This window comes from Lineus longissimus, chromosome 9 (assembly GCF_910592395.1).
Source record: "Lineus longissimus chromosome 9, tnLinLong1.2, whole genome shotgun sequence".
Taxonomy (NCBI): domain Eukaryota; kingdom Metazoa; phylum Nemertea; class Pilidiophora; order Heteronemertea; family Lineidae; genus Lineus; species Lineus longissimus.
In genome coordinates, this window is record NC_088316.1 from 19,583,136 (window position 1) to 19,606,427 (window position 23,292).

At 41.9% G+C, this 23,292-nt stretch overlaps 2 protein-coding genes across 4 annotated transcripts; one reads left to right on the top strand and one right to left on the bottom strand.

The window, feature by feature from the left end:
- The first annotated feature begins 1,156 nt into the window (after positions 1-1,156).
- On the top strand, positions 1,157-20,744 carry LOC135493086 (arf-GAP with Rho-GAP domain, ANK repeat and PH domain-containing protein 1-like). Of its 3 annotated transcripts, XM_064779941.1 has the most exons (30): positions 1,157-1,242; positions 1,617-3,801; positions 4,208-4,237; positions 5,086-5,231; positions 8,685-8,813; positions 8,993-9,190; positions 9,354-9,488; positions 9,695-9,801; positions 10,085-10,169; positions 10,710-10,910; positions 11,218-11,306; positions 11,409-11,571; positions 11,803-11,842; positions 12,076-12,116; positions 12,264-12,393; positions 13,185-13,232; positions 13,907-14,036; positions 14,261-14,453; positions 14,829-14,885; positions 15,132-15,180; positions 15,473-15,618; positions 15,862-16,030; positions 16,361-16,601; positions 16,831-16,999; positions 17,319-17,577; positions 17,768-17,898; positions 18,153-18,349; positions 18,553-18,594; positions 18,853-19,030; positions 19,215-20,744. In XM_064779941.1, exons 2-30 carry the CDS (start codon positions 1,650-1,652, stop codon positions 19,278-19,280), a joined length of 5,721 nt encoding a protein of 1,906 aa, XP_064636011.1. In that variant the 5' UTR covers positions 1,157-1,242; positions 1,617-1,649; the 3' UTR covers positions 19,281-20,744. The 3 variants fall into 3 exon arrangements, with proteins under 3 accessions (XP_064636011.1, XP_064636013.1, XP_064636012.1); XM_064779943.1 differs by lacking the exon at positions 13,185-13,232; XM_064779942.1 differs by lacking the exon at positions 4,208-4,237.
- Positions 20,068-22,682, bottom strand: LOC135493087 (dTTP/UTP pyrophosphatase-like). The gene is made up of 6 exons (XM_064779944.1): positions 22,576-22,682; positions 22,155-22,292; positions 21,619-21,722; positions 21,197-21,367; positions 20,799-20,961; positions 20,068-20,467 (listed from the first exon to the last, which is right to left on the bottom strand). The coding sequence occupies exons 1-5, from the start codon at positions 22,663-22,665 to the stop codon at positions 20,826-20,828; spliced, it is 639 nt and encodes a 212-aa protein (XP_064636014.1). The 5' UTR covers positions 22,666-22,682; the 3' UTR covers positions 20,068-20,467; positions 20,799-20,825.
- Positions 22,683-23,292: the final 610 nt, after the last annotated feature.

Below are 23,292 nucleotides of genomic sequence, written 5' to 3' on the forward strand. Positions count from 1 at the left end.
AGATTTTGTAAATCGCTGATAAATATGCGAGATATAATTGGAAGCTCGTGTCGATAACAGTAGAAATAAAAACATGGAAAAGAGTATCCTTCATTAGAAGATTGATTGCATTCAGGGAGAATGGGGAACAAATAACCTTCCCTCCCAAGATCCGCTGCAGTGTAAAATTGATACAACCGGTGGCAGCACAGACATTTTGCCAACTTATCAACAAAAGGACATACCCGGGAATTGAACCCTGGATCTCTCGCAGCCTAAGCAAGGATCGTACCACTAGACCAACGAGGCGTTCTACCAGCACTCCTTGTTGTGGTGGATTAATACAACAGGGTGGCAGCGCAGATGATTGACGCGATACGTTTGTGAGCAATGATTTCGCTAGTGAATATCATTTTGTAAATCACGTCTCCTGTCTTCCTGGATGAGAGACCAAATGCGTGGCCAATCATTTTGTTTTTTTCTGCTCAAAATGAAGTAACATCATCAGCCCCCAAAACATTTTACTTTGAAAATCTTTCAGAATTTTGAACTTATGAAAAAATTCAACGCTGAAGGAGGAAAAAAAGTCCAAATATTTTTTTCACTTGTTTTTTTCTGCTCAAAATGAAGAAACAGCATTAGCCAAAAAAAATTGGCTTGGAAAATTTTCAGAATTTTGGACTTATGAAAGATGAAAAAAACTCTGAAAGATGAAAAAATTCAACTCTGAAAGATGAAAAATTTTTAAGTCCAATATTTTTTTCACTTTTTTTTTCTGCTCAAACCAGTAAGTCATCTTCTTCATTTAGTCTATAGTTTGTCGCATTGATATAGCCTAGCTCACTGTGATTTAGAGGGAAACTTGGGTGTAGGATTTAGCTGACCAGGAGAAAAATGCACCTATTCGCCTCCATGCGCCTTCTCATGTAGCAACAGACTAATGCTGATCGCTAATAACGATTTCCGCAAGTGTTGTGAGGTTTTGGACGTGTGTAGGAAATTTAGCCTATGTAACTCTGCCTAAAAGAATGACATGCAGCAACCAAAGTCAACTTAAATTGATCCAGGATCGATGGCACCCACATCAGAATAACCGTTCAGATTCAAACATGCACGTGATCATTGATCCATTACGTCATCAATCTAAAGCTCACGCAAGTGACGTCATGAATTGGTTATTGGAATGAGTTGAACTCATATTGTAGTTTCTTCCGGAATGGACCAAATAGCTAGATTCGCCAAAAAAATTTGCAAAATAAAAAAGTTAGTTTATCTCATTTTAAGTCGTGGAATCAGGATTTAATAATTAAAATGCAATATGTGTAAACTGTGCCACCACAATTTCTGTTGTTTGGGAAGTTTATTGTTGCCCAAGTCGGTCCTGGGGTTGGGTACATTTTGTACATCTTGAGATGTGCAGTGTAGGCCTAGGCTAGGCCTATATGCAAAGTGTATTATACGAATGTGCGTACTTCCTCATTTCCTGCTTGTGTTGTGGTTTGTGAGTGATAACAAAATGCCAATGGCTGAAAATATCATCTATTGACATTGTGACATTTGCAGTCACTGTTTGCCATTTATTCATGACTCTGCCGGTACAATTGTATTTTTGATGTTTGAATTTTTTCTCTCTTTAGGGAGAAAGGGAGTTGTACCATGACTGAACCACCATGGCTACTCAGACCATCCACGATTGGCTCAAAGGAATCCAACTGGACTGCTACGCTCAACTCTTTGAATCATCTGGATACTTTGATTTGACACAATGTATTTCATTGACAGAAGACAATTTAAATGCGATTGGTGTTGGGCCGTTGGGTCACAGAAAACGCATTCTTGCTCATTTACCAGATGCTGATATTTTATTTGGTTTAGTTCCTGCCCCGCCCCCCCAGCAGTTAGAACAATGTGTTGATTATGTTAATCTGCCTGATGGGGATGATTATGTCAATGTCCAGGATGATGTGGGAAATGTCCCAGCCTTGCCACCGAAAACTGATCGGCCTGCTGAGTCGTTGAGGCCAAAGCCAGCACCAAGAAATCGGCGGTCGGTGGCTCGGTCGAGGGCTGGGTCTGATATGAAGGAGACAGAGCAGGAAGTGAGCTCACTGTCTGAAAATAATGGTCAAAGAAAGCGTCCTGTTCCACAGCCACGAGCCAGAATGTCACCGGGATTAAAGCAAAAACCGAATGATTCCTCTGCTGGTAGTTTTGAATCTGAAAGTCTTGCAGACAGCAGGAACTCTCAGACTTTTGAGAAGTCAGGGTTAAAGTCAATGCAAAATGATTTGGTTTGTGAGAGTTCAAAGCCAATCCATGATACACAATCGCCAGACATTGAACTGGCAAGTCCAGAAGAAATGAAGATTTTTAAAATTGGAATGGACAGTGCGACATCCACTGAGGACAAAACAGAAAAGGACTTTCTTAGTCGCTTGGCTGAAATTGAAACGCAGATAAATGCTGACTTACTAGATTTAGATAAACAGATGAGTGATGATAGTGATGATAGTGACACGGACGGCGTTGGGCAACCCCAAACTGCTGTATCCGTCTCTGCATTGTCTGGTGAGACAGAAACTGTTCAAAGCAGTGGCGGATCAGTTGCAAAATATGGTGTGGCGAGTGATGTGAATAGGTGGCAAGATAACAATTCTGGTGGCCATGCTTTATTTAACACCCAAGTTCCATTGCCGCAATCGTTCAATATGGTTGGAAATGCTCAGGCCAGTTACGACGTCCCTAAATCAACATTGAGTTCATCGCCTGCTCTGACTGGTTGTGATGTCCCAAATACAGTAGTTCCTCTTCAACCTTGTTATGACATCCCATCAGTCCCCGTGCCAGTGAGAACTAGGGAGGACTCCGAGTCTGATGAGGATGAGACATATGATGTACCACCACCACCTCAACGCAAACAGGATGAGACGTATGATGTTCCACCATCTCCACTCCAAATAAACACAGACGAGGATCAGACTTATGATGTACCCAATCAACGGGGAAGTGACATTTATGAGCCAATTTGGATTGTTTCATCACAGGCTGCACAGGTGTCAAATTCGGACCAACAAGAAGTAAAACCTATCCAAACCAATGCATTGCTGGACTCCTTTGGTACCAGCATGACTCTTGGTGTGTCACAAACTCTTTCAAACAGTCTTCCACCGAGTTTCCCGGACGGGAGCTCGGCTGATCCAAACCAGGGTGGTAATATACTTGATTTTTCACCTCCTGTGAGAAACTTTGAGCAGCTTCTTCCAGAACCTCCAAAGCTTCGTCCTATGCCTGCTGAGCTGACTGAGTTTGACCCACTGCAGAATGTGGACACAACAGTCATGAGATCTGCCGGACCTTTGGAGAATGTCGGTGAGGATGAAATCTACGATGCTCCCCCGCCTTCATTTGCACCGCCAGCTCTTCCCACTCTACCGGTGCGGAAGGCACCTCCTCCCCCGGTGCCACCAAGGATTACAGAAACACTACCAGAAACTCTAGGCCAAAAATCTGACGTCGTTGAAAATGTCTATATTGAGGGAAGCTTTGATGAGTTCAGTAAATTACGAGCAGAATCAACAACATCAAGTTTGGGGAGTCGGAATTCCATGCCGGTTCACCCTCCTCCACCTGTTCCTCTGATGACCAGCCCAATGACGACACCGACACGGATAGCTCCTCCTCCACCCATCATGGAGGAATACAGCCTGCTAGACCGAGACCCTTTCAGCTCAACACCACCAAAGCCCCAAATGCCATTCAAAGTTGCCTCAATATCCTCGTCCCCAAAGGGACGCCTTGATTCAGATGATGAACTTGGAGGTGGTGAGTTCATCTATTTGTTTCTACCTTGCCTTCTTTTGCTGCACCAAGTCTAACAGCTGCAGAGGGCATACACTTAAGACTTTCTAACACACCCATCAGAAGAGTAATATGCCAAAAGAGTAGTGTGCATGCCAACTATATTTAAGCTTTACCATAACTCTATGTTAGATGCCTCAATTCATAACAGTTAAATAATCTGAGGTCGCTTGTTAGCAAGTGACTGGTAGCAGCAGGTGATGCTGGAGAGGAAATGGTCAAGAATGAACCTGTAGTCACCAACAAATATCTGCCGTATGTGTGATAATACTTAGATATGAAGATTGGTATATTTTTACTTTCGAAAGAAACTCAAAAATGCAACGATCATTCTCTGATGCGTGCTTTTCTCTCTTCCCCCTTAATGCAGCTCGCAAGAGTAGGATGGACTCATTTGGTGGTAAATTCAAACATTACTTTTAACATTACATTTCTTGCTTCTTTTGGTGATGGTATTTCCCTTGGTTGAGGTCTGGTTGTGGCCTTAGCAGTACATTCATATATCAGAATGATAGTCCATGGTCTCAAGTCTGCCAATGTGACTTCAGAGACCATGTTCAATAATGACAGCAGCATTGGAGGTTTTTAGCATGAATATAGTCTGGAGAAGGGTTTCCAGTCTCCTGGGCCATGATTGGTATCGTGAGGGAAGAATCCTTCCCCAAGTAGCAGTCATTTCTGTTTCCCTTTCCTCAGTGCCTGTCTTTTGATTTATGATTTCTGGTTCAGTTGCTTTAATGTTGTCAACATTTGCTCCAACTCATTTTTTGAAGGATGTGAAGATGAGTCAAGCTGTGATTTATTCTTTTGTGGCATGATGTTATGCAGTTTACCGGTACTTGCTTAACTTTTGAGATATTCTGCTTGAATCTGGCTTCTGTACATGTATGTCAAATGTGTGTAACCCTGTCTCACAGCAGCAAGTAAAACCTCGGCTTCTTGTTGTTGGAAAGGCTGTGAGATGATAGGAATTGCCCAGAAAGAAACCCAGGTGACATGCTTTTTTTAACCTGATCACATCCATACGACCTGGTCCTGGGCTGCTTAAAGACTTCTTCAAAATCTAATTGAAACATATTCATGACCACGGATATCAATGTTTCCCCAGGTTTAACAAAACTTTGTAGTCTTGCCTTTGTTCTCAGTTGAAAATTACACTGAAAAAAAAGCCAAGACATTGCAGTTTTAAACCTCAAAACTAGTCGGAAGTGTTCCAAAGTTCTGAACGTGTCATGTCATTCTCAACAGGCGTTTCTACCGATGACAACCTCAGCCTCAGCGATGGTGGTGAATTCATGGAGTCATGCGAGGACCTGCATACAGTTAGCAAGATGGTCGGCATGAAACCAGCGATTTCACAAAAGAGGATACCCATAACACAGGCAACTTCCAGTGTAAGTAAACATTCTATAAACGTTTCGTAAGAGCTGATTCACATCGTCAGATCTATTCAATACGACATTCAGGTGACATTGATATGAAGACAATGGAACGTCCAAAAGATCCTTCAGGATGAACACTTTGTGGTGATATGCTGTGCAATCAAGTCTCACCACAGCTCCATGCTACATGTGACAGCTTTGGTGCTGTGCCCTTAAAGCACTAACTGTTAAATTGACCATGACGTAAGTATCAATAAACATGATGTAAAATTAGAAGTGATCGTTCCATTACTTTCCAGATGTTGTCAGAAAGTTTTGAGTTACCTCAAATTATTAGCGCATTTCTCACGACCTGACATGACTGATGCTGTAAGTTGATTCATATGACGTCTGGGTGTTTTTTGTTGTGTTGTATATTATTTTCGGATACGTTTAGTTTTCTAAAGTGTTTGCAAGTGCATGCTTTTATTAGGTTTTGACATTATTGTTATTGTTGCATTAAGAATGTCCTGTAATCCCCCCCATGTTCTGAGTGGCCTTAATGATGGATGAAACTTCCTTGTGCAGGTTATATTTATTTGCTTTTTGAATATAGAATGTGCCTGTCAACTTCCTGGTTTGTGGGCAAGAAAGAACCACACCTCCTTTTGAAATCGACTCAAATGTTTATATTCCTGTCGGAGACATGGACAGGGCAAGTTGACAAGGCAAATATGGATAGCTTCTTCTATCAGCATTATAAGGACTTTGACTCCATTTGGTTGAAAAATAGGTAATGATAAATTCTAATGAGTAATGTCTATACGGTATACCCCTGTCAGTTCCAAGAATGTTATCAATTTGCAATATCTTTGAACTATGAAACTTGTCACAATGAGGATGACGAGTTACATGTCCAGCAGTATCACTGCCTGGGCCTATGCACCATGACATTTCCGGGTATTTTGAACTGTGGATCTTTGAGGAAATATGTACAATACATATATACGACACTCAATACATGCAATATTCATAGCATTGTGACAAGTGTGGTGAATTGTGTGTGTATTCCACTCAAGCCTATTATATATGCTGAAAACCTTCAGATGAAAAGCTCAATTAGTCAACAAATGTTTGTACCAGTGCATTGTTGAACATTGTACACTGCTACTGCTAGAACGTGCATTAGATTGTGTATTTTATGAAACATCCAATGGCAATATGATAGCCAGTCATGCAAATTGTTAGTTTTCATGATGAAAAAGTGGGGTTTTTTTTAATGCAGATATTTTGTGGTAATGGTATTTCAGGTTTGGCTCTGAGTCTATTTCCTGCATGAGACTTCTACCCATATTGGCTTCAGTAGTTATTCAGCCTTGATCGTTTCCGATTGTATGATTGGTAATGATTGGTGTATATTGACATGCCTCAGAATCCTGGCCTATCAGGTGGCAGATGTTGACCTGGGATAACTGCTGTTTACCTAAAGCCTCTATTAAAGATACCCTTGGAAGTGAAGAAATACTGTCCTTGATAAAGAGGTGCCCCAATTACAGAGGTCTACAGAAATAAACTATTTGTGTCGTGCGAAATATTAAAAAATGTGATTTGGCCTTCTTTCCATTGGCGTGAATGTAGGGTGAAAAAAGAACTCAATATACCTCAGACAAATATGAGAACTGTTCAAAACGTTTCCTCGATTCTTCAGACAATGCCACCATTGTTATGTTATTGTTGCGAACTAGGCCAGATGTGAAATATGTTCTCGTGTGTGACTCTCTAGGTTGGGTGTTCTACTGTCAACAGGGAACTATTACTCCATGACTATTGCCATCACCATTCCTGGTTAATTAGTCTCTAGTTTGACATGTCATTCAGTTTGAAGTGTTACCACTGGGAGTCGTTTGGTCATTACTCATACGTTCTGTGATTGTGTTTGGTATCCCGCAGTACATGTAGTTTGCTGTTTTATGTTACTATGGCTGTGTTCTCAATCGTTATTGAGTCAGTTCGAAAGTTGCAGAAAGTAGAAAATATTTTTATCCCAACTATCTTCATATTCATTATTCATAAGAAAAATAATAAAATTGCTGGAATTCTTCAAAAGTTCTAGCGAAATATTGAAAAATGAACAAAAATGGCATGACACCATGTCGCATGACGTTTGAATTGCACAAATTTTATTTCAAATACTTTCCCCCCAAATGCATCACTGATTCAAAGTTAAAAGGAAAAGATTCATATGATGACCTTTGTGGAAGATACTAAATTGCTTCGAGGAGAACACTGCTGGAGCTTAATATCTATTGATCTGTTAAATGTTTGATCCAGCATCGAGTGATGTGATAACATCAAACTATGGGACGAGCTGCAGCCTCATACGAAGCTGCAGATATAACGATTATCTCTTGAGGCGTCCCAACTTGCATCAGTCTTATGATCAGATGTCAGCGAGGCACGTTCATTTTTTTTCCCATAATTTCCCACAATTTACTAGTTCCAAGTGCTCAGGGTGCAGTGTTTTCTCCTTCTAATGCCAATGGATGATCACTAAAGGATGCAGCCTTGATACAGTTTTCATCGTTCTCTCGTTAGTTTTCATTGATATTTTTTCACTGACTGGGTTCGTCCCACATTACAACTTAGAAGATAGGAATTTGGGCCATGTTTGTTTTTTTAAAGTTTCATTTTAAATAGAACGATTTGTGCGATCAATGTTGTATTGATTATAACTATTACCATGTTGTATTTGTAATTAGTACAGAGTGTTTATGCAGACATGGCCACAGTTGCAATGATATTGGATTATCGTACAACACAGATTTGACCATCAATATTAGCATAGGACATTCATTTAACCTGCTAGCCTAACTTCCCCTTTACAATTCATCAGGAATAGGTGTATGAGTGCATCAAAATCGGATTTGAATTCTTTGGATAATGAGAGCGCATGAGCGGCAATGTATTCAGAAGTGTCAATGGCGTTGTCAAAACTCTCCAAATGGATAGCCATTTCAACAGGAAGTTTTTGAAATACACATCACCTCGGGCTGGAACCCAGAATATTTCTCTAATTCCCCTCTTGATTGAAGCCGTTGGAATCGTAGTACATCGGGGTTCTTGACAAGCCCTGATTTAGAAATGTTTAAAAATGATTGTGACGATCTATGATTTGATATCAACTTCCTAGTTGTGGAATAAGCTGAATTTTCAATTCAATGGCTATCATCATTACACTGAAGGTATGCTCTTCTGCAAGTCTGTTCCAATTCATGGTTATGATTTCAAGTTTTGTGGTTTTTCTGGTCTCATATCATGAGTAAGTGCCAAAGCAACATATATGAGCACTTGTTCTTAACTTGGTAATAGGTTTGATCATAATTGGCCACAGATCTAATCCTAAGTAAGTCAGTCAGTATGCCCCCCCCCCCCCCCCCATCCTGTGTCTCCTGATGTCATTCTCATATCGTTAACTGCCCTTTTCAGCAGCGGACTGTTCAACGTAGCGGCTTCCTCTTCAAACAGGACAGCGGCCAGCGTATCCTGTCACCATCTTGGACGAAGAGGTGGGTCGTATTCAATGGCGATGATCTCAGATACTATGAGGAGAAAAAGGTAAGAAAAAGTGAGATGTCAGTTATGCAAGCAGGTTGCTGAGATATTTGGTTTCATTTGTTATATGACCTGTGTCATGATTAGCTTGGGTGGAACCCCTTAGGTTTGTCTGGCCATTCTGTACCTAGGAGTCTTTGTTGTTGCTGGATAGTTCTGTATGTTGACCTCTCCGGTTCCAGAGCATGGTATCCAAGAGGATCATCCCAGTAGCAGTGATGAGGAATGTTGAGAATGAGATCAAACAAGGCGACTCGAAGCCTAATCGCTTCAAGTTGAAGACGGTCGACAGGATGTACATCTTCGCTGCTGACAAGATAGACGATCTGTTCTTGTGGACCAACACACTCATGGAAGCTATCATTACAAACCAGGGCAAGGTGAGATATAACCCTCTTCTTCTTTATTTCATGGAGTAGTGGTTGCATTACTGTGGATCTGGCAGAGCTGCCTAGAGGTCAAGGTCAGGTGACTCTTGGTAACATCGACTCCTACCTTTGTCAGTTAGTTCAGATGTTGAATGTTTGACTTTCTGTGTTGCAGGGTATTGGGAGCCTGCCTGAAGGTCTCTGGATGAACTCTCCTGATCGTGAAGGCTTCCTCAAGATGGACGGCATGAAGGGAAAGGTGTTTGTGGCTATCAAGGGAGAGAAGCTCTGCTATTATAATAACAAAGAGGTGAGTTGAGTGTTGATCAGTGGCCTGCAGACTTGGTTTGTTTACATGTTCACACTTAGATGGAATACATGTATGAGTGAGTTGGCATACCAGGCAAGTGTAAGGTTCGTATCTTAGTCTGGATGCTGTTTAGTCTTCTCATGGCGAGTTCAAGTGTTGGGCTGTATGAGCAGTTTTTTGTTCTCACTTAAAATTTGGTCTTCCAGGATTTCAAAGTTGGCTCTCCAATCCACCAGATCGACATGAAGTTGTGCGCTGTGAAGGAAGTGGGCAAGAACAAGATACAACTCCCAACAAACTACAAGACTTTCAAGTGAGTTATTAGGCCCTGGCCCTGGTTGGGCATGTTACTCTAAACACTGATGAGGTTTGGTCCTTTGATGACAAGTTCATTCACTTTAGATGTCTGATCGTGAAGCATGAATAACTCAGAGCTGCCAACTTCTGGGTTGATAGAGGAGTGGAATCGAAGCCCTGTTTGAAAACAAGAAGTTGCACGGCACATCCAGGAATGCTTTCAGCCTTCATCTTGGACAAGATCAAGAGTGAAATGCTTTTTGTGACTTGAAACTAACTAAATTCTCTCCTCCAACCAGTTTTACGTGTGAAAGCATCGCCGAGACTCACATGTGGAAGAAGGCCATGGAGGATGCCGTAGCAGAGGGCCTCTCGGATACAAAGGTAACTTCATATCATATCTTGACAGGGAAGAACAAAATCCACACTGACTTCTTCATATCAACAGATCAAGTAAACTTCTCATTCGCTTTGTCTTTCTTTGTAGCAATGGCTTAGCACCAGCGAGGTTAGTGGAATAAGTAGAAAGCTAGTATCCCTGATGCCTCCCAGGTGGCACTACCTGTAGTACCAATAGACTAACCAGCCAATGTACGGGACGATTCTGCTCAACTATGCCTACCGCCATCTGGAGTAATTCCTCCAATTCCCACCCTCTCCCATCAAAAGCATCTGCATCTTATTTATGTTCTTGATGCTTTCTTATTGTAAACTGGGTAATGTTTCTGAACCAAAACTTTGAGAATTTTCTCATTTTCACTTTGCAGTGTACTAAACACTGCATGTGTGGCCAAATGTTGACGCTTATGCATTAAAGTTTAAATTTCAGCTTCAAAGTTTTAAGTGAATATATAAAACTGCCACTTTTATCACCTGATTTACTGTGTATGTGATTGCTAACATAGTTACCATGACTCTTTTCAGGTCGTTGGTATCGTATACGAAAACGAATCCAACCAATTCTGTGCCGACTGTGACGCGTCTGATCCAAGCTGGGCCTCCATCAACCTCGCGATTGTCATGTGTAAGAGATGTGCTGGAATCCATCGACAGCTACACACGCCTGCGTCTAAAGTCAGATCTCTCAAACTTGATACTAAAGTTTGGACTCCAACTGTGATCAAAGTAAGAACTCTTCCTGTTTCCTAAAGGCAGATCTTCTCTCCTTGTATTACCCTGTGACCTGACTCAGCTCCCATGAAAAGGCATTTCAGGCAAGCCTGTATCACCGGCACTTCTCCAGTTTGTTGAACTAATCAGGGAGGGATAGCTAGCTGCCAATTGGCAATTTGGTTGCCACTTGTCATCTACTTGAAAGGATCCCTGAGCCCCAGTGGGATGATCACTGAATGTGACACCCTTTCTGTCAACAATGCCTGACAGGTTGCAGGGCTCTGAAATCAATATTCATATTTAAGTCTGTTTCTTTCAGTTATTCCATATGATAGGGAACAAAGTAGCCAATGAATTCTGGATTGGAATGATCCAGGGCATCAACAAGATATCTCCAGAGTCTGACGAGTAAGTTTTACAACATATCACTGACATCTTCTTAACATTAAAAAGGCACTGAGAGAATTGTCTTTGTGTTTCCCTGTTGATAACATCTTCTACTGTTTTCAGTCTTTCACGCCAGCAGTTTATAGAAACCAAATATCAGGAGCGCAAATATTGTAAGTTCCACCATCTGAAAGACAACATGGAGGCGCTTGATGAGGCGTTGTGTAAGTCTGCTTTGACTGAAGATGTGGCAGAGACTATGAAGCTCATCTTTTCTGGTGCTAATGTAAGTACAGGAACATGATTTGACAGGTTCTGAGCGCATCCTAAGCAACCTGAGGCCAATCTTTACAGCAGCTCGGAGACTGTTAGGAGCAGACCACGTTATTTCATCACCTCGAGGTCGTGCAGTACAACAATGCTGTTGTTACTGAGCATGGGCGTTCAACGTTGCACGTTTGTCTTGTCCAGCATGGCCCTTGATACACAATGTGATAACTCTTTGTATCTGTTTCAGATGATGTACATTTCAGACAAGTATGCTCCCCCTATGACCTGTAAGTGAAACTGCACTAAACCTCATGTGATTGATGAGATTGTTATGTAATGTTGTATTTCAAAACTATAATGCATTTTGCCCATTCCAGCAAGGGCAATCTTGATTAGGGTAGACACCGAAAGGTGTGGTTGACTGAAATGATTCTAAAATTCCTCAAACTGAACTAAAAAGTTCTTTTATGAGAAAGAATGGTTTATGAAAGTCAGTATAGTTGCTTATCTTATCTTCCAGCTCTGCAACTTGCCAAAAAAGAAGGAAAGACACTTCAAGCAGTAAGTAACTTTTCTGTTATTTCTTTTCATCTGCTCAACTAACCATGTCATAAAGTGCAAGAGGCCTACTTTCTTGGTTAACACATGCACAGAGAGTTACTGCACAAGTACCAGTCAACAGTGCTTGACTATTATGTTGTTTTCCAGGAGTTTTTATATCACAATGGTGCTGAGGCTGGAGAGAAGGTTACGCCAGGTCGAAGAAACTCGGATAATTATCGACGTCGCATTGTCACCCATAAAGGATACCTTTACAAAACAGGAGCAAACCAAAAAGGTATGAACAGGTGTGAGGTTTATACTGATTTAGCTCCAGATATTCAGCCGTGTTGCTGGATTGAGTGTGAGTGGACATGTGTGTAGTGCAGGCCCATGAAAAACACATTTTAGGTGACCCTTTGGAGGCATTCGCCCCCCCCCTCACAGCCCCTGTTTGCTACGCCTATGGCCCTGTTGTGTCTTGTTTCTAACTTTGATCCTGGGCAGGGTTCAGAATGGCAGCTTCACTATGTCGAGTCTGCATGATTCATCCAGTCGGTTTGCAGTAGATTGCACTGCTGTCCTTACTAGTTCAGTACAGAGTGCATGTCATGAGTCCTTTGTTGTATCCTTTGCCACCTTTGAGCTTTCCAGCCTGACCTGTTCATTTGGAGCCATTGGCTGAGAAAGTGAAAAAAACGAATTGTTATATCTCCACTATCAGTCTGCAATCTAGGCCATATTATATCCTTATCTGCTAAAACTCAGTCTCGTTTTGGTACCAATGCATGATGGTGCATTGGTACTGCAATGTACTACCTGTCTGATAGAGAGTAGCTTCCTTATTAGGAGAGAAAGAGAGATGCGTCCTAACTAGAGTCTGACCTGCTTGCAGCAGATATGCCACTCAGCATAAACCAAACCGAGGCCATCAGATAACGCGGGAACTGATATCAATTACATATTCCTAGTCTGGATCGTAGACTGTATGGTATTGTCAGGAAGGCTCATTGAGAGCTTTCCAAGGCATGTCCATTGTTGGGTTGGAGGAATATCAACTTTTGGAGTCACACAATAGTTTTGTTTCAGCAATGAGGTGTAGGGGTTACTTGTATAAGATCAGCAGTCGTCGGAGTGGTGAGTGGGGTCTAACCATTCTTGGAATGTTAAAATTATTGAAGTTTATTGCATGTTGAATATGATGGCTTCTTGATCAGGATTCCAACACACTGTATTTTCCAGACCTAAAATATAGAGCTGATAAAGAGCTTTCCAATGAATGGTCATGGTCAAGTATTGGCAATTCTAAACTTTTTTACTCTCGCCAAGTTTAACAAACTCCCGAGACCTTGGCATGTTAGAATTCTGATCAGAGGAGTGGCCATATACTAACCAGTTGATGCTTTGTCCTTGTTATTGAAAAGCATTTTTTCAGTATCCTTGGTACGTCTTGCAGTTTATGACTATGCTTTCCCATAATACTTGTTCGAGGACTTTAAACTCTACAAGTATTGTGTGAATTCAAAACCTGGGAACTTCTGTCGAGCAAGTGCGGAGTTAAGTTCACCGTCAAATGAGAATGAGCCAATTTGCAAACTTTTAGCTTTGCGAACATTTAGTATGTGAATGCCGCATGTTGACTGGTATCCTGTGTGCGTTACAAGTGGACCTCCTTATGAGTAATCTGCCTTCAGAACAGAATGAGGAAAATGTTGCTCCTGCACATTTTAGAATACAATTTGGTCCAAATTGGGCAAAAGCAGACGACTCCACCGATTCTATTCATGTCTTGTGTTTTTGTCTTTTTGCAGACTTCCTGAAGCGATGGTGTATCCTAGAGCACTGTACCTTGTGCTATTATCAAGATGAGAAGTCAATGACAGCCAAGGACAGTATCGAGAGCAAAGATATGATCAGTTTATGTGTCACCAAGGTGGAGAAGTAAGTGTTGAGTTTGTATTGTATATCATGATTGTCACCCCTAATGAAAGGGCCAGCCAGACTTGGCAAATGAGACACTCTTTACGGCTCAATTTGTTCGCTTATGTTGGGCACCTGGTGAGAATGCAGTTTGTACCACTAGGTGGTGAACAATCTTCAAACATCAATTGATGCAGAAATATACATGTAACAGTTAAAAGAATAACGTTCAAACATTATTTCAGACAAGAGTACCCTTTTGAGTTGAATACCACCAAGTACGGCGGACGTATCTACCTATTTGGTGCAGAGTCCGAAGAGGCGCGACAAGAATGGATGAAACGCGTCGCCCAGAGTTTCTCACCATCTGACGCCATTAGTTTAATTAACGATTTCACCAAGGCTGGCTACGTATTCTTACGAGATGGTGTTGCAACAGTGAGTTGTTGTTTTTGTTGCTGTTGTTTGCGAGTGATTGATTTCCTTTCAAGCTGTGATCCTTGAAGCCCACTTTGGTGATCTGCTGGCATCAACGCTGCCTCCATTGAGCTGGTGCTGTTGTTAAGACAGTGCTGCCACCAACAGACGTTGGTGGATTTCCAAACAAGATTGGCAGGACATTTGCAAGCCTCTTTATATATCTCATCTGTCTTGGCTTGGTCATGTTTGTAGTCCTCCCTGGAAAACGTTTTGATGAGGTAGATGTAGATGAACTTTTACTTGTTTGAAAGGGTGCGTGTGTTGTGTGTGTTCGTTCAACCGTCCATTCCTTATTCATCAATCTCTTACAACAATCTCATTGTTTATTTTCAGTCATGGGTGCAATGCTGGCTACAACTGCGAGGGAAGGAGCTGGCCTTCTTCAGCGAGGTAAGACTTCTGTTAACGTGACTTTGACAATCGCTTGAATTGCCCTGAACTAAGCTGTTAGTGTTGGCATGTTTAGTTTGCAATAGTTTTGTCTCCCGGCAGAGAATGGGCTGACATTCCCATCCTGATGGTGGTGAATGCTCAATGTATGGGCAGTGAAGACTGCATGCAGTACTATTTTAATTCAAGCTCTTCACCTTTAATTCAATCTTTTTCACTAATATTTTGTTTTCTCCTCCCCTGCAGTCGGATCAACAGTTTGATGGGGCGGATGTCAGAAAACTTGTTGGTTCAAGTAAGTTATTACGGTGTTTCCTTTCCATTATTGATGTACCAATGATTACATGAAGAATGTCTTTTGGTGTTCCTCCATGATAGTTCTGTCATTCTCTTCGTATTAATGGCACCATGGACAACCCAGAAATATGAGAACATGAATGCTACCAAGAGCCTTTCCTAATCATGACTGTCCGATGGCAGAACTAACAACTAGGACTCAATGACTTTAGAATTAACGACTAGTAGTGGAGGACCATTGATCTGTAATCAGCGCAGCTCTTGCAAGTGACCTCTCTTGTTACTTTCAGAGCGCTTTGAGGAGAATGGATGTGCGGAATGCTTTGAGAAAGGGTTCCACTTTGTGATGGACTTCCCAGGAAGAGCGTGGTATATCCAAGCAGACTCTGTGGTAGAAACAGAATCCTGGTATTCCCTCATAGATAAATGCACAAAGGTAAACTCAGATGGACATTTTCGAGGCCTAGGTTTTGTAGTTTGTCCCCTGATTTACCCATGTATCATTTTTGAGCCGTGTAGTGTAGAAGGTTGTTGGTGCCATTCATTATCCCATCTGTGTTTTAGGGTATGCCTTTTACATGTATGCTGCCCAGCTATTGTTTATCGAGCTTCATGTATACACAATGTCCATATCGATGTTCATCTCTCAAATCAATTCAAAAATGCTATTCCCTTTTAGGAGAGTGGTAATTCACTAGCAGAGCAGCAGCTGACATCCGAAAATGTGCCAATCATTGTTGAGAAGTGTCTGAGTTTTGTAGCAGCTCACGGCATACAAGTCCAGGGAATCTACCGACTGAATGGCACTCACTCCAAGATCAACAGGCTGCTACAGGACTTCCATAATGGTAAGTGAACCACACTCATCCTCACTTCACTCTGTCGAGATGATCACACTTACCAGTGGGACTGAGGTCTGAACTGTCCCCCTCAGAAACTCATTAATTCAATGCATTTAGTGCCAACACCTGAGCAGACAGTGACAAATCAGGCATCGCCGACTTGGCCAAAATCTGGCTCACATTCACACCAGCCTCCTCAAGTACGAGTCAACGGTAAGTGTGGTTTTCAGTAGGGACACCCAGCTGGGATTTGGTGCCATTGCAGCCTTGATCAGTCTTTAATTCAGCTTGTATATAGGTGACCCAGTTCACACCTTTATATTCATCTCTATTCAGACGCCCGATCTGTCCATCTAAAGTTAGAAGACTACGAAGTCCACGATGTCGCCAATTGCTTGAAGCGATTCTTCCGCACCCTAAACGATCCCTTACTGACTTGTGGGCTCCACAAGAATTTGGTTGAGGCAGCAGCACTAACAGATCATGATTCCAAACTCCAGTTCTACCATTTCTACTTGTCCAAACTGCCATCTGTCAATTACATCACCTTGAGGAAGGTCATCATGCATTTGAATAGGTAAATAAGACTCTGTGTTTGACCTGTTTGGTTGTATCATCCTTGGACGCCTGGGTATTCAACATACCCCCTCGGCTCACAGAAAAGGCCCGACAATTAGTGCTCAACAGGTGTCTGATGCTATGACTTGGAAAGCTCAAGGGTCTTCATGTTGGTCCAGTGAAGTAATCTTAGCCCATCCTAGACTGAATCCACCAATAAAAACTTGCCACAACTTTTTTTTTTCCAGTGTTTCAGAACAGGAATGTGTCAACAAGATGGGCGTGACGAACCTCGCCAGCATCTTTGGTCCCGCCCTGATGGTGGTCGATCAAGGTGAAAACACGGGCTATGGATCAACAAATCACGAGATTGCATGTCTGGCAGATTTGATTCTCTACCACAAGTGGTTATTTGATGTAAGTTGTAAAATGTCATCTTCTCAGAGTTAATAGGCAGCAAGATAGAGAGCAGTGTCTGAAGGTTGCAGTATTTTGCTGGAAATAGCGTGCGTGTTGGCAGACTTTACCTTGAAACACGTCCAACTCAAAGGACCACATGTCACAGTACATGCCCCAGAGATCTGATACTGTTACTATACAGTCTGCACATTTCATCCACTTTCCCCATCTTTCAACAAAAGTTTGAAAGAAATGTCGGCAGCTGTCGTAAAATCACTTGATCCGGACTCTGATGTTCTTATCCATTGCATCTCACGTGTCTGCTTCATTCTATCAGATTCAAGACACTGAGCGGCATCTCGAAGAAAAGATCCAGATGGCCCAAGAAAAGATCAAACGTGCAGCGACAGTGAAAGGTCATGGTGGCGATATCATGATTCCGATCTATATTGGGAAGAAGGCGCTTGATCGCAGTCACAATCAGCGCATTCCAGCCACGAAGATTGCCCAGGAGGTTGTTGATTATATCGTGGAGACTGCTAAACTACCACAGAAAAATTGGGCTTTGTTCGAGGTCATTTGCAACGATGAACTTGGTACGTAAGTTGTCCATGATTGTATGGTGAATGAGTCTCCTATTCTGTGATTGAATATCAAAACTCAGTAATGCAAAGAGGAAGAAACTCTGTGTCGGGTTAAGTGACTTACATGCATGTTCCTTAGTGTCCAGTCCCATTGTGAATATTGAACCAGTAATAGATTTCGAATCATAATCACATCTTCCAGAGCGAGTGATCCACAACAATGAGATGGTGCTGCCCATCTTGATGAATTGGTCTCACTGGGATCCTGAATATTCAGCGACGAGTTATCTCTGCGTGAAAGAGAACAACTTGTACGACAAGTTGGACTTGGTGGTCAGTATTTTTACACTTGAGAATCAATTGTCCTGTGAGAGACAACATCAGGCCGGTTAATCAAGGAGATGATGACGATAATCTAGTGTCGATCATCTGGTGGGCTTGTGGAGGTTTGAGAACTTTAGCTCCCCAGCCTGCCTCACCAGGACAGTTTCATATTTGGAATAGATGTGAATTTGGATGTACACATCGAGGCAACTTGCCAGGAAACATCGTTGTCGTCCTGTAATCCTTATATCTTTCCTCTCCAGCTCGATCCAACGCTCTCCCTGTTCAGTGAACTCAAACTGAGTGAGAAGAAATCCTTTAAAAAGTTCTACTTTGAGTTCAAGCAGTCGAAGCTGGCGTATTACAAGTCTGCTCAGGCAAGCAACCCAGTGGCTTCGTGGAATGTGGAGGACCTTCTCATTTATATTGGTGCTGAAAGCAAGAGGTCTACACCAACCAAGTAAGTGTTGGGGAATTCCTTTCGTTAGAAGACAGAGAATGTGATGTAAAACCAAGGTTCCTTTTGTCTGGTGTCTGTGGCAGCAGGGCAGGCAAAGGCCCTCCGAGGGTGTTTGTCTAGTTCTCTCCTCGCATACATTAAAGGTGTATGCATTGTCTGGCGACAAATCTGAAGAAGTTTACAACTCTTAAATTATATTTCAGCTGGAATATCACGTTCATCAAGGCAAGTGAAAAAGTGACCAGGTAAGGTGTCTCGGCTCATAGAAGTAAAATTGTGATATGACCAGTTCTGAACTGACCCTTGTTTTCCTTCATGAATTGAATGTTCTTTATTAATGAAGTGTCTTCACAACTCCACAGTTGTCATCATCATGATCAATGGTGATGTACATGTCAAGGACGAGGTCTGGTATGGACCATCCGCAGTTAATATGTTTAGTAGAAAGCCTGGAGTAGCTGGCGAGGGCTGCTAATAGATTTCGTTTACTCATTACTTTCAAGAAATAAGGACACCCCATTCTTTGGGCGGACAATGTCATGTAATGCAGCAGATGAGATGTACCGTTGGATGGCGAGCATGATCAGCGCCCAGCATCCGGAGGGTCTCTTCCCACCTCGGCCGCTAAAGCACTCGATGTCAGCACCTGGTTCGTCTCATGTGCAGGGAGCAGCAGCGAATGTAAGTTCATCTCTTAGCTTCTAGTCGTTGAAGGCTAAAATACTCAGCTGTTCTCATTCTCATTTGATGGTGAACTTAACTCAGCGGTTTGTGTAGAACTTTGAAAATTATCTGGCAGTTACTTCCCTGTACATGTACTTCCCTGTATTGTGCAGGCCTGTCATACTATCTCATTTCATTCCAGACACGCGGTCAGAGGGTGCTACCAGATATCTCTGAGATTAAGCTGAGGAAAACGAAAATGTCTTAGGTCAATAGAAACTTTTCCAATTGAGAAATTCATTTCAAGACTGAGAATTGGGAGTTTCAGTCGTAAACATTATCATGGGCTTATGGCAGAGGACTTCAGGAGAATTCATTCCTTGGACATTACAAAGTTAGAGGCGAGAAACACAATAGTAATTGGGCATGTGAGATGATGTATGATGAGATGATGTGACTCAATTCAATGAGGTATATCAGATACTTGCAACATTTGTACAGAATTGCTAATAATTAAATGTTCTTGTACATCGTGTATTTATCAAAGTAGTGTCCAGTATACATAGTGTAAGTCAAGAAATACTTAGTCTTTGTCGTGTAAACAAACTACAGGCAATGTATGTGTTTATCCAAGTATAAATGAAATAGGATTCATCTTCACCGTGTTCCCAATACTTCATCGATTCTGAGGACATCCAACTTAAACATTAGAGTGCACAGTGAGTTATATTCAATATAATTATTCAAGTTTATTCTTGCATGTATGTACTTGTCGATTACATTTAATCTGTTGATGTACATGTATATAAGTGTAATTTTATAAGTGTTTGAAAAATTGCAGGCTGTGGCTCTGCGTACATGTATGTTAGCTTAGATAATACCAACAACAGTCTATTGTTATTGTATGTGATTGTTGGCTATTGTTGCAGAGAATGTATGTTCCCAAAGTCATATTAGATCATGATCCCCGTTGGGTGGCGTTGTGTTTCAAGAGTGACTGTTGTTAACAAGGTGCCTTTAGTGATGAAAGCAATAATTTCCCTACGAACTTGAACTGTGTCTCACAAGTGTATTAAAGCTTAAAACGTATATAAAGCTTGCTTCCACATACTCGTTTCCAATGCATACATACTCCAGAATTAACCACCTTAATACATACGATGTATTTCCTCATCGAAATCCTATTCCTTGCGATGGTGAAGTTTTCTTACATTTGCATGTATATATGTGATGGTGTCAGGCCCTGGAATAGTGGTGCACTAAGTGTTCTATGCAATGAGTAGGCTAGGCCTGTCTTCAGGTGTTTTCACACTAGCTCGTCAGGTTGCACATGCCAGTTATTGGCTAGAATAGGCTTGTCGGAATCCCTTGTCCAACACGGCTAAAAGGTGTCTCTCGGCTCCTTTCACTCTTCAGTTTTTTCTGTCACAATGAAGTCCATAAGTCTGTCGTCACCTGTAATGTTGTAAATGTATTCAATGTAATGATCCAGTGTGGTTCAGTTATCCAAGGTAATTCAATATATTTTTGCAATTCACAAGGCCTTGTTGAAATCGATGCAAGAGATATTAACTTTTGGCTGAATGCTTTATGCAGCGATGTGATGCTATGAAATTTCTCTGTTGATGTTATGAACGCTCCAAATTGGCAGATGTTTAGAAATGTTGTGCTACAATGATGCTTTACTGGATAAACAATACGAATAAAATCAAATCATGGTATAAATTGAGAATATATGTTTTGTTTCTTTGTTATCCCTTTGTTGATATTGATACCTGACACCCACCTTGAGATTTCAGTTCCCGATATGTTTTCATTTTCTGTACATTGTGCATAATTCACTGGAAAACTTATGTAATGGGAATCCCATTACATTGTAGTAGTCCCCCACGATGCCTTTGACGAGAGTTCCTCCAAGGCTTTGGATGCCATAACTGCCAGCCTTGTCCCTGAAAGAAAGAACCGAGATGTTTCAGCCGTTAAAAGAGACTAATGATCAATATCTCTCCTGAAGATAAACTGGTGCAGAGGCAGAGAGGGTCCATATTTCACGAGCGGTTGTTCGAGTCGCAGTTTACCATCACGAGACAGACTTGTGAAGGGGGTGGACTGAAATCACGAGTGCCATTGATCGAAAGATGCCACTGAAGTCTGTACCTTGCTATAAAACTCCTGGCAACTTACATGGGTTCTCCCGTATCGATGTAACCTCTTATAACCTCCGGAGACAGTTCATCAAACAAAACGTCTGTACTCTCATGGAATAACTTCAGTGTATACGGATGAGTGTTCGTCTTCAGTTTGGGAAAGACCAAGCAGACAGCTGTATGGACTGAGTGACTCCCTCCACTGAAGCTGTAAGTATTGACGGTTTGTGAAAATTAAACTGTAAAACTGCTAATGACATAAGATATAATGTTAAGGCTGAGGTTAAAGTCGTCTACTATCTATAGATATATACATGAATGAAAGAATGAACGTACAGCAAAATGTTACAAAGTAGCCCCCTATACTTTGTGCACAAATCCTGTGGCACTAAAAACTGATCAAAATGCCGAAGTTCCAGTCTAGCGACGGCAAGACTATCGGCAAAAACTCCACCTTACCGAGAGAGCATTCGAAATGCATCATCTTTGTCTTTAGGTTTCTCATAGATGACATCATCCATAGTCACAACGGTGTCTGCTCCTATCACAAGATCTGGAGGAACCTGGAAAAGTGATGGGATAAAATCTATCTTAGCAGTGTCTGGACAGGTTGTGACGTTGTCTCATCATCCCAAAATAGGACTTGGCCGCTCCCGTGTGCGAGGAATCTCAAATGGAATGGTTGTGACATCGTCTTCAGTCCTAGTTGTGTGACCTCTCTCTGAGCTGGTCGTGATATCATCATGATATTACTCATTCTATTGCCGAGTGCTAACTGTCCTAGACAGTAATCTTGGTTGTGACTTTCCTTCTTTAAATTCTCAACATGGCACACAGAAGTTTCAAAACTTTTAAAAGCATCAAGAGGGAATCCCTTTCTTGACTTTCAGAGGCCCATTATAACTTATACTTCCGCAGCTTGGTAATGACCTGATGTGCAGTCTGGACCATGTTCTACCAAGGACGTTTTATAGTTCCTCCCTGGTTCCACCCACCTCAGCATTCTTGAGTCTCTCCACAACCTCAATAGTTTTTCTCCTCGCCGTCTCCTTCACATAGTCAAGACTGTGAGCGAAGGAAGACTTGTCCAGGTTCTCATCAAATGTGGATGGGATCACCTCTAGCTTCAGGCCCTAAAATTCCAAAAGGAAAGATTATTTAGCTGTGTATTATTGAAATAATCATCATTACCAACGTCATAGGTAGGGCAAACACGAGACACAGGCGATCTCGAGATGGGTATGTACATGGGCAATGTATAAGGCGGGACGAATAGACTACAGTTCTCTCAGTTGAGTTAGTTCAGATGAAACACTGTATCCAACTACTCGACACAAGGTGGACACGCCCATTCTGACTCGCGCCACTGTATAGTGTATATCAGCGATATCATAAGATGAAGAGCCATCAGGTTACAATGTTTTCAAGGATTTCCTTTCTTCTCGGGGAGCTGCTAGCAAGAATAATTCGTTGCTTGGACAACACGTGCATTATCGGCTGCAACATTTTGTCGTCTGCATTGCACAACGTTCGCAAGTTTGCCATTCTTCGTTGAATGCCCGAATAAGACGGGTCACGTGCTGATTACAAACCAATTGGCGCTTTTTTTAATTTCCCGCGTGTTGCAGTGATCGACGAAACAAACCATCCCCCCCCCACTCCCCTTATTTAGGGGGTAAATAGGCTTGTTCCCAAGTTTTAAAATCACCCCCTAATGGAAGGAAACAGCATTTTTTTGTACCCCTATTTGCGGGCTTTTGTGAGGAAATTGACCCCCTATTTGAAGGAAGGATTTGATCTTACCCCCCTAATTGAAGGGAGTCTTGGATCCCTACCCCGAGGATTAAGGTGGGTCTGCACTTCTGGAGCAGCAAAGTTCACATCCCCATCAGGATCTTCATGGAAATGCATAACGTGTTCCTGAACATCATCTCCTTGCTGCTGAGGATCCTCAGAAGACCCAGGGAAGGAAAACATGAGAAAATATACCCCTATTTTCAGTTTTTGAAGGGAAAATAGCAGTAATAACACCCCTATTTTATTGATTTTTCGGGGATTTTTCCCCGAAACAAGAGTGAAAATTAACCCTCTTTTCCCGAAAAATCGGGAACGCGCCTGCGGCCCCCTTGACTA